This window comes from Sapajus apella, unplaced genomic scaffold (genome assembly GCF_009761245.1).
Source record: "Sapajus apella isolate SASKATOON/1434 unplaced genomic scaffold, GSC_monkey_1.0 scaffold126, whole genome shotgun sequence".
Lineage (NCBI taxonomy): Eukaryota > Metazoa > Chordata > Mammalia > Primates > Cebidae > Sapajus > Sapajus apella.
In genome coordinates this window covers 1825675-1836845 of record NW_022437066.1, presented here as the reverse complement: position 1 = coordinate 1836845, position 11171 = coordinate 1825675, and the positions used below count along the sequence as shown (strand labels likewise).

General features: G+C 62.1%; 1 protein-coding gene across 1 annotated transcript; it reads right to left on the bottom strand.

Moving 5' to 3' along the window:
• Positions 1-312: 312 nt before the first annotated feature.
• Positions 313-5303, bottom strand: LOC116539113 (collagen alpha-1(XVII) chain-like). Its single transcript, XM_032261781.1, has 2 exons — positions 5175-5303; positions 313-4623 (listed from the first exon to the last, which is right to left on the bottom strand). The coding sequence occupies exons 1-2, from the start codon at positions 5275-5277 to the stop codon at positions 2282-2284; spliced, it is 2445 nt and encodes an 814-aa protein (XP_032117672.1). The 5' UTR covers positions 5278-5303; the 3' UTR covers positions 313-2281.
• Between the last annotated feature and the right edge of the window lie 5868 nt (positions 5304-11171).

Below are 11171 nucleotides of genomic sequence, written 5' to 3'. Positions count from 1 at the left end.
TTCCACGTGGGCAGTGAGTGAGTGCTCCCAGATCCCCGGGAGTGTGCGCGGCCACCACCTTCATAGAGGGCCCCTGGCCTTCACGTGTGTTTTATGAGGGTGGCCGTGATGGCCACGCGGGGCCAGGGATCAAAAGGACTCATAAAGTTTGTCTGATGATTTGGGACTCGGAGCACTTGCGGACACATTCATGGGCATTTTATGCAGGAGGGAACTGTTAAGCTGGGAAGCTGAAAGAGACAGATCACGGGAAAATTAAATGTAGGGTTTAACTGAGAAATAATCATTTTCTATGAAAGATAATGACTTCTCTGGAGGCTGGTATCAAGATTTATTGGCCCAAGCCATGATGGCAGATCAGAGCCCAGGCAAGTATGTCGGGAGACCTTGAAGGGGAGGAACCTTGGATTGCCATCTCGCTAGGTCAATATATCTGAATGCCAAAGCCCTCCACTCCGTCCGCATCGTGCTGGGAGATTAACTGCGTTTACACCCCAGGTGGAGCGGCTTTTTCTTCTGCAGTCAGAGTAACCTGAGGGCTCTGGCCCCCTCCAGCTCCACCGTCCTTGGAAGCCCCAGCCTGCATTTTCCTCCATTCCTCAGGAACAGCCCCCTTTAAGGGCACCTACCATCGGCCAGCGACAGGAGGCACCTGCCAGGCTCCCAGGGAAAGTCACTGTGGTTCCGGCTGTGAGTGCAGCCACCATCACATCACACCCCACGTCAGCACCAGCCATGTGGCAGGGACCCGGGGAGCCATCGGATTCACCGCAAATCTGCGGGGCGTCGGTGGGGGAGATTTATTGCCATGCCAGATGTATTCGTGTGAAATACATCATTCCTCCCACACAGCCTCATAAATCCAAAAGGGTCAGCCATAAATGGGAAAAAATAAAAAATCGCAGACTAATTCGTTCAGAAGACTAGAAGGGAATCGATGCAAAAACTGTAGCTCGGTTCAAAGTTTGTTCTGAAATGGTGAGCACGGAGCAGAACACATTCCCCACTGGGTCCAGATCTCCCTGTGCGCTCGGGTGGGCTGGGCTGGGGGGGCATCCACGCAAAATCGGGTGCATGGCCTGAGCTGGGTCCCCATGCACGCTCTGAATGGGGGCCCTGACACAGGCCGGCTGTGGTGAAGGCACCTGGGACTGAGCGGCTGCCCTGGAGCTGGGGGAGGCAGGATGGGCCCAGCTGCTGCCCAGCGAGGGATATCTGGACGGAGGCTCCTGCCTCGAAGCAGGGGTCCCAAAGGGGATCTAGGGGGCCTGGGGACTCTCACAGAGCTCTGGGGTAGAGGGCCCTGGTAGCTCCATGTGTCCTGTCACCTGGCGCCTTGGGCTTTGCCAGGCCAGCTTTGTGATGCCTCCCACTCAGACTGCATACATGAAGCCTGGAGTGCGCTCCTCTCTTAAAGTGGAGGCAGCCTGAGGCCCTGGACCGGAGAAGCCACATCCTGGAGGGATCAGTGCTGGGACACAGATGTCCCTAAGGCCAACATGGTGCTCATCAACTCCCCATTCAAGGAGAGACCCTCACATTCAAAAGGATCCCAGAGAAATTACAGGGGTCCCAGCGAATCCCCTGGAAGTGCATGACATGAGGAGAAATCGGATGCCCTGGACTTCCAGGTACAGCGAGTCCTAAACACGCTCAGGAAGAGACTTTGGGCCACTGATCCCCAGAGGACAAGCCTGGTTCGGGCTGCAGGGGAAATGGCCTCGGGCCCTTGAGCTGCCGCTGCCTCTGGTCCGTTCAGCTCAGGTGTGAGACACCCCCGGCAGTCCCCCCAGCTACACATCATCTGCCAGCAATGGGGGGCGTGTATGGCGGGGGCGCCTCCAAAGTCAAAGCAGGCAGATCCCCCAACTATCTTCTAAGCAGGGCTCAGGGGTGCGAGTCAGCACCAGCTGGGCCCACCCCAGCTCCTCTTTGCCCCGAATGCTCTCTCTTCCTCTCGTCCTTCACGGATCTCCACGACCCCCCTCCCAGCAAAGGTGCTGCTCCGCCCCATCCCCGTTCCGGCTCCAGAGGACCCTGACTGTTCTCGCCTCTGGGCTGCAATGCCTTTTCTGGGACGCTTCTTCATGGCTTTGATGTGACAGAGTGGGTGTGCAGTCTGGGCCTGGCTTCAGGTGACCGTCCGCACAGCCAGCTGCCCACCGGTCCACCCTGGGAAGGTCCAGGCCTCCAGGTTCCCACGTGCACACGCGTGTGCCACACACAGCTCACAACAACCCTAAAGACGCCTGTGCATCTCTGTAGCTCCAGAAAACACCCCCTAAGGGCTGCCCCGGGGGGCCATTGTGGAGAGAGCTGCTAAGGACTCGAGTGGGACCCTCCTGGTGAGCTGCGTGGAGACCAAGTCCACCACCTGATCTCTCGCCCCACCTGGGAGATGGGCACGGCAGCCTGAATCTGTCTCCAGGAGCGGCTCTTTGCCCAGTGGGCCCTTGGGCCCAAGCAGGTCCTCTAGCTGGCAGCTCAGGCCTCCCTCAGTGTCCTTGCCAGCATGCTCAAGGGACCCAGCCTGTCCTTGGGCAGCCAAGGGCACTTGGCCTGGGGGAGAGGCTGCTGGAGCTGCTGGCTGGGGGAATGGCATGGCTGCTTGTGTGGGTGTGGCTGCCTTCCTGCTCTTACCCAGCATTTCTTTGGGGTCTCGGCCCCTGGTGGGGGTCTCGGCCAAGCAGGCTTGGTTGCCCAGGGACCCCACAGCAGATGAAGCAGTGTCTAGGAGCAGCTCATCCAGACCCACCGAGAGCTGCCCTGACCCTCCCCGGCTCTCTGCACACCCAACGCTCGGAACTGCCTCCCAGGGCTCTCCCCGACTGCCCGAGACCTCCTCCAAGGCCACATCAGCCCAGAACCCTGTGCCCAAAGCAGGATCCTGCTCCCCTGAGGAACTGAGGAGCATCATGTCTGCGTTGCCAGCCGCCAGCAGCCCTGACAGACCCTCCCTGGCCACAGAGGCCACTCTGGATAGAGCTGTGAGCTGCACTGGTGGCTCTGGGAGCCCTCCAGGGCCTCTGCCTGACCCTGCACTCGAGGGAGACCCTGGCCAGCCGGCAGGTTCAGGCCACTGGCTGCCTCCGGCCTCATCTCCTGCTACAGAACTAGACCTTTCCAACTGGTCCTCAAGGCTTCCACCCAGTCTAGCTGCTCCTGGGCAGAGCCCTGACTCCTGGGGTGCCTCAGACTCCTGGGGCCTGGGGAACAAGGCCTCCAGCAGACTCTCCTCAGACAAGGAGGATACGTCCTGGGTGGTGACAGCGGTGTCCTCCCCAAGGGGGCCCGGAGGCAGGGAAGGGAAGGTATCTGAGCCTGGGGTAGTAGTGTCTTCGGCATCACTCTGTGCGTGGGGGGGGGGAAGGGGTGGGGGCAGCGGGGCCTCCCTGTGGATGGAGGACGGGAGGTCGGCACTGCTGTAGGACAGCACCTCGTCCACGGGAGACAGGATCTCAGTCAGGACGCCGCCGGCAAGTGGGGGACAGGCTTCCTCCAGGACAGCAGGGGCTCCATTCCTGCCAGGCCCAGGTGCCCGGCTCTCAGCTGCTGGGGGTGCCAGCCTGCCAGGGTCCCCAGGAGGAGCCTGCAGGGTCACCAGGGTCTTGGGCTCTGGCGTGAGGTGTGGGGGTTTGTTCTTGGTGGACAGACTTGGCTCAGCATCCCGAGTCCCCTCCTGGCGGCTGGAAGTCTCTCCTCCTCTGCCGAAATCTGCCCCTTCACTTGCAGAGGTCCCCAAAGGAAAGGCCGGCAGTGAGTCTGAGTCACCAGGGGAAGGGATTTGGGGCGGGAACACCACACAGGCAGCCTCAGGGGGTGCCTGCTGGGCTTCTCCTGTGTCCAACACCCCTGTCAGGCTCTTGCCGGTCCCAGAAGCTTCCTGCATCTTCTGGGACTGTGTGGAGGGAAGAGCCATCTGGGGCTCCATGCCGCTTTCGGGGTCTGATGAGCCACCTGCAGGCAGGGAGCTCACCGAGGCTGGGTTGGCACCGGGACAGGGTTCCGGCAGGTCCTCCTCGCTGTCCTTGTCCCATACTTTGCTGGAGGCCTCTGACAGTTCTGACCCTGACCTTGGAAAGGGGACATCTGGGAAAGACAGCAGCTGGCCCACCTCCAGGCTTTGCTCAGGCTCTGAATCTCCTGCCATGGCTGTGTCCACAAAGCAACCCTGCAGGGGTCGGGCCCCACTGCCCCGAGGCCTCTGCCAGGTCAGCAGTCCTCCACTCCCAGGAATGCTGCCTGGCCAAGGCTCACCCCAGTTTGTCCCCCAGGACAAAGGCGACCCCACTTCCTCCAAGGAGCGTCTGGGAGAGAGTTCCCCAGGCCGGCTGAGACCTTCCTCTGGGGAGTCTTCAGCTTCCAAGCTGGGAAGAGAGTTGGAGCTGTCAGAAAGCTGGATCAGGGTGGCCGCTGCTTTCTGGAACTCCCAGAGAAAGGGACAGGACAGGCTCCTGACAGAGCCTGCTGGGGAGGTGTAGGACGACTCCAGGGCTTCTTCTGAAGGCCCAGGGCAGGTTCCGGAAGCAGACTCAGAGCTCAGCACCCAGGAGGAGAAGGCGGGGAGCAGGGGACTGCCTGGGAGCAGGATGGGGGGCACCGACTCCTCAGGAGCCACAGGAGCTGCCGAGAGAGGGGACGATCAGCAGTTGTCACCCGCTGCACCCTGGACCCCCCGCATATCCCACAGTCCCCAAAGCCAGGAGATCAGAACAGAAAACACCCTGGTTTTCACCAGGGTGAAACAGGAAAAGCGACTAAAGGTGCCAGTGTCTTCAACCCTTCTGATTCCAACACAGCGGTTCACCACGCCCACCCCCACCCCCACCCACATGCAAGGAGTCATGTCCAGGGGCCTTGCCGAGCCTCGAGCCTCGAGGACCCGGCCTTGCAGCAGCGCAGAGGTGGTTCAAGGACTGACTGGCTGACTTCGCCTTGTTTTGTTTTCATTCGAGATGTGGGTGGATCCCGACAGAGGACCCCTAGTTGTCATTCACCTCCCCTGACACCCCTGTGATGGGGAGGTGTGTGGGCGAGCCCCCAGCCGGGCAGTGGGGAAGGAAGGCAGGGGCTGCGTGCTGCGGGGAGAAGCCGGCTCTGACATAGAAATGGCCTTGGGGGATCCTCAGTGGGGACTCGATGGCTGAGGGAGGGTTTGGGGGCCGAGGCATCACCTGGGGAGACAGCTGCCTGGGCAGCTTCCAGCCCAACGGAGGAGATGCCGGGGACCTCCTGCTGACAGGCCTCTGTCCTGTAAACACATTCGTGGAGAACCATGAGGGATCCCAGTCCTCCCAGCCCCTCCCCCAGGCCCCACTGTCAGGGACCCTGCCAGGCTCAGTCCACACCCCACACCCGAAAAACACCCCAGCCATCCTCTGCCACCACCTGAGGTGACCCTGAGGGGTATAGAGTCTCAGAACCACTGGATCAGGTGGCAGAGAGGGGTGGGGCTGCCACTCCCAGGGGGTTCCAGGGCCCCTCTGCTGACCTCAGGCCGATTCATGGGTGATATCTTTATTTCCAAAAGTGGGTCAGACCCAGGAGGGCTCAGGGCGAGTGCACAGCTGTGCCCCGGCAGCACAGGGGTGCCAGTAGAGAGTGAGGTCCCGCAGCAGGAGGACAGGCAGTGCTGGCCGAACCCGTCTCTGTGCCTCAGGCTCCACCCCTGCCCCAGGTCCCACCAGCTCCAGGAACCCCAGCCCCACACCTCTGCTCTCCCGATCGCCAGCCCTCAGTTTCCTGGAACTCCTCCACGGGGCTCTTGGCAAAATCCAGAGCCCGTTCCCAGCCTTCTTGGCTCATGCTGCCCTCAGCCACCTGCTGGAGACACGCAGGAGAAAGGACACAGTCGGGGTATGGCCTCTGTCTGTCCACCTCCCGTAGCTGGATGCAGCCCCTGTGCTTCCAGCAACCACGAGTGGTTACGGAACAAAGACCACCCTGAAAGAGGGCCATGGAGACCCCCACTCGCCAGATCCCCCCCACCCTCAGTGGGCCCTGCCGCCATGGAAAGAAGTCTGTTTTTCTGCCCAGGTGTTGGGTCTTAGGGTGAGCCCAGAGAAGTGGCAAACCTCAGCACTGAAGGTAGCTGCCAGGAAGGGCCCTGAGGCACTCATAGGACAGACCAGGAGACCCCCAGGGCCACAGCAAGGCGGACCCCACTCAGCCCACAGGAAGTGCACGGCCACACCCGACTCACACTGGCTTCCTGGGGGCCACAAGGACCCTCTCTGTCCCCAGAGCGACGGCTGCGTTCCCTGAAGCTCCTCACATGGCTGTCTGTCGGAGCCAGGGGCTTCCCTGCTAAGGAAGGGCTGGGCTTGGTCTGAGGGTCTCCTGCAGTCCAAAGGGACTGTCAGCACTGGTGGGGACAGAAGCAGGGGGCAGACGGAGCGGCTCCCAGGAACTCCGAAGCCACATGAAAACAAATCTTAAAATCCACAGTGGACGCACACCTTTCTGCAGGGCTTGGTTAGCATGAGGGTGAAACCTACACGGTAGTTTGCTCCTAAAGTGACCCTGTCATTGGATGGTCAGTGATCTGAAGTCCCAGCCAACAGCTTAGAGAAAAGTCGTTTTGAAGTTAGGGGCCTCTTTCCCTCCCTGGGGGAAACCCTTTGCTAGAGCTTGTCCTTCCCCCTCGGTGCCATCCAAAGAGACTCTGACACGAGGCAGGGGTGGCGCAGAGGGCTGTGGGGACAGGCCTCGGACACCCCAAGGTCACCAGTGCATGGCTGGGGGATCGCAAAGGGGGAAAATGGGGCAGGTGGGGCTGCAGCAGAGCCCTTCCCAGGAGCACTGGGCCTTCCCCCCATTTCACCTCCGTCTCCCTAGATTTTCGTTCTGTGCTGGGCCTCGGCAGGGTCAGGGGACTCTGAGGGCCAAGGCCACCTGGCTGAGGGACCCAGAGTTGTGAGGCTAAAGCAGAAGGGGGTGGAAGTTTTATCAATGGGAACACCTGCCCTCTTGCCCGTGGCCCTGAGCTACCCCAGTGACACAATGGGGCCCCTGAGAGTGCAGTCTTCCGATCAGAGAGTGGCCGGCACTGCAGCCAGGCAGACCCAGGGCAAGCCCCAGGCCACCTGAGAACATAGCTCAGGCTGCAGGGTGGGCACAATGAGCAAGCGAATCCAGAGGCCATGAGCACCCATGGTGGCTGCAGGTGCCTGGCCGGTCCCCGGAATGGTGAGAGCTGGTTCACGTGGCCATGTGGTGAGGGAGGCTTCGGGCTGAGCAAGCTTCACCGTGACTGCAGAAGCCTGAACCGCAGCACGCCCAGGGGCGAGGCGGGACGCGGGGGAGGCCTCCAAGGAACAAGCTCTGTATTCACTCCGCCTCCCAGCGCCACTGACCACTCCAGGGCCCTCCCCACCACCGGCCACGCTCTCCTGGGCAACCCACAAGTGTTTCTAACCTCTTCCCATCTCAACCTGTCTGTCCTGAGGTTTGCTCTCCCTGGCCCCGACTGCAGGGAACCCCCAGTCTGGCAGACCCTCAGGTATGAATGGTCTCCCTGCTTCCAAGGGTGGACACTGGGTGGGGACCGTCTGAATTTGGCACCCGGGGCTGGTCAGGGAGCTCCGAGGTGGTATTGCAGGCTGCGAGACCCCCCACTGTTCAGCCGGTGGCTACCAGGGCTCCCCCACACCGAGAGCGCATCTCCTCCCGCCCAACTTGCAAATGGGGGACGTGGCTCTCAGGGAGGCCCCGGGCCAAGTGTAAGGTTCAAAAAGAGAAAAATGTAATCGGTGCAAAGACCTCTATCCACAGAAGACGTTCGGGTAATGCTGGCTTCCAAATGCTTAAAAATCTGCCCCAGATTAATGAAGTCGCAGCTAAAACAACCCCCGCCAGTTATGACTTTTAATTTCCCCAGAAAAGCCACCGCATCACCTCCGGTAGGAGATGGAGCCGGCCACTCTTCTTGCCGTGAAGGGGTCCAAGGCCAGGGTGGCGGGCCACCAGGGCCACTCTTGTTCGCTTTTCGTCCTTGTCCGGCGGCTGAGCTCCAGCCTTGGACGGGATCCACCAGAAGTGGGCAGAGCGTCCAGTGCTCCGGAGGCCCACATGCTGATTCCAGGGTGCTTACCTGGCAGCAGCTCCTTCGCCTCCCACGGCCTGCGCTGAGCTGTAGGGAGGCACCCCTCCGCCTCGTTGGCCTCCATGGTGAGACAGGGGGGTGGACATGGCACAGGGCCCTGGGGGGGAGGGCACCAAGGGCCAGGGATGGACGGAGATGTTTGGGGACAGATGGGGACAGACTGGGGTTCATAGGACCGACAGGGGCGGACAGGGACAGATGGGGACGGACAGGGACCCACTGCAGGAACCAAGGACGGGACATGGGAACCAAGGGCCCCCAACCAAGATCAAGTCGCCGATTGGCAGAATGGTGGCGAGGAGGGGCGGTCCCTGAAACAGGTGGTGCTGAGGAAAGGGCTTCCAGGGATTGCACATACAGAAAAGGCTGTGCCCAGCTGCCATCCGTCAGGGGGGTTCTCGTGCTGCAGGCCTGGCAGAGGGACCCGAGACTGCTCCCCAGGCTCTGAAAGACACAGTCCCGGGAATCCCAGCAGTGACCACAGACTGAGGCCAGGAAGGGCAGGGATGAGTCGGGGGCAAATGAGCTGTCAGGCGGGGTCTGCCTGTGTGGGGAGTGGGGAGGGTGTCGCCACATGCTGCCCTGTTCCAGGCAGGATGGATGGCAAACAAGCTAACCTTGAGGGAGACGGTGATGGCCTGGGGCCACATCAGGCCCTCTGCCTTGCCCTGTCCCCTGCCTGGAGGCCCGAGGGTCTGCTCAGCCCCAGGCCTGGAAAAGGTGGCCTCTGAGACCCTCGAATCTTCCTTTTGCCCTGGGCAGAGGCTCTCTGCCAGCCTGTGTTTCTGGGGACTGCCTGACAACAGTCTGAGGCCTGCACGTGGCCCAGGGGCCCCATCGGGAGCCCTTCCCCGAGCAGAACCTGTCTGGGTGGTTTCTGGCTGTCGCACGCACCCGCTCTGTATCTTGGGAATGCTGGCTGCCTGTGCACCGGGGTGGCCCACTGTGTGCTCTGCTGCACTGGGACGCAGAGACGGGGAGGCCAGGGGAGGCCCAGTCACACTCGAGGTGCAGCAGGCCAGAACACAGGCCTGCCCGACCCTGAGCCTGATGCCACCCCACATCGCCCAGGGCCCACTGAATACGAGGCGCTCTGTCCCTGGGTGGTCACCACGCTGCTCTGTTACCTTGGCTGACGTGGTTGCCACTCCCCACCAGCGGGCCCCAGAGGTCCAGTGTGTCCTCTCCCCACGCCGACCTCGGAGGCTGCTGGTGACCGTCCGTGTGGGAGGTTGTCTGGGGCACCATCACATCCTGGGGCTGTTCTGCAGGAGGGCTGCACGGCCGTGCCAGTGGAGGTGACTGCCCGCCCCGCTGCCCCTTCCTAGGTGTTCAGCCCTGGCCACAACCTCCACCAGCACCCCGTCCCTGGGAACAACCTCACATCACATCCAGGGGTTGCCTTGGTCAGTGGCCAAGCAGAAGACAGGATTCTGACCCCCTTGCGGGGGCAAGGTAGGTGGGAGAGGCCTGTGGCTCCCCAGCGTGTGGCCCTTGAGGCTTCTGCCTGGAGATGGACCGTCCCTCCCAGGTGCACAGGCTGGGCTCCAGGAAGCCCGGCGCCGCCCCCAGACTGAGCTGGCCTCCAGGCCCCCCGTCTGGTCTGCCCCTGCCTGGGTCACACTGCTGCGGTGGCAAGAAGCCTCCCTGCTCTCAGGTGCCAGCCCCACGACACGACATGCGCCTCCCTTTCTTCTCCAGGCACTGGTCACACCTGGGCACAGCTCACTGCCCCACCCAAGGGTGCCCCTGAGCATTTCCCCCAGATTCACAGGCAGTCAGGGGTGGGCAGGAGGTGCTGGTTCAGACGCGGGCCCTAAGGGCCTGGAAGCCCTGTCTCCCTAGGTAGATGGCTGAGGGGCTGAAGCCCGCACTCTCACTGGGGCAGGACCCAGAGGGCCCCTCAGCACCAGTGTGTGCCCCATGAAGGCTCTGGAGGGAGACGGGGCAGTGCCCCCAGGGCCCACCACCCAGCCCCCAAAGCAGAGAAAGGCACTGTGCTCCGGGAGCTGCCCCAGAAACAGAAGAGGCTGAATAAAAATGGGAACAGGAGCCCCTGACCCCTTCTAAAGGAGTCATTCCCCTCCTCGAACCCTCCCCGGCACACGTGTCTCAGTCAAGGACCCTGAGGCAGCTCAATCTGCTCTGTGTGGCTTCTCCCTGGCTCTCCCGGTGCTGGGGGTGCAGACACTTGCTCACAGACACACCCTGAGGGGCTTCTCTCCACCGAAGCAGTGAGGGAGGGAAGCGCGCCTGCTCCCGAGAGGCAGGACACGCACAGGCGACTTCTCGGGGGTGGGGGCCCAGGGAGCCCAAGTTTCCCTCGTGAATGCCTCATGTTTCTCTATTTTCCAGCTGTGGACGGGGCTACACATTGCTGGCGTGACAAGCAGAGCCCAGGGTGTACCCCTCTGCCAGGAGGATGGGCTGACCTCGCCATGGGGTCCTGGCCTGCGACCACGCGGCGACCAGCCCCTGCCCCCTCCAGCCCTGTAAGGAAACTCTGGGGGACCTCGAGGTGGTAGTCGGCCTGGAAGCCTCTTCAGAGACCCCTGGGACTGGATGCCTGATCAGTCTGCGCCCAAGCTTCTTTGAAAGCTTCGGGAAGAGCTCAGAGAGCTCACGGCCGAGGCTGAGAGGCCGACTCCCTTCCCTGCAGAGGCCCCTCCGGGCTGGGAAAGAGCTTCGGGGCACTCCCCTAGGCAAGCAGGGGCCTGCAAAGGCTGCTCCCCCTGCGTCTGCACTGCCCCCCGCCTTTGCTGCTTCTAGGGGTTCCCTGATAGAGTCTTGAGGCTTGCCAGCCCTGGGGGCCTGAGCTTGGGGGAGAGAAGAACTCCCCCGCCCTCCAGGGCCATTTTGAGCCCGGAAGGAAGAGCCGTTCGCAGCATCAGGAAGCCAGGAGGCACGTGATGGGAAAAGCAGCTGCTCCTCGCACGGCCAGGCTTGCGGGCAGGTGACCCCGGTCATCACACCCTCCCCTGCTCCATGGGGACAGTCCAGGCAGAGGCCCTGGTGCCCTCTAATGAGGTGCTTTTGCTGCAAACCAAAGCCAATGGCCATGTGACCA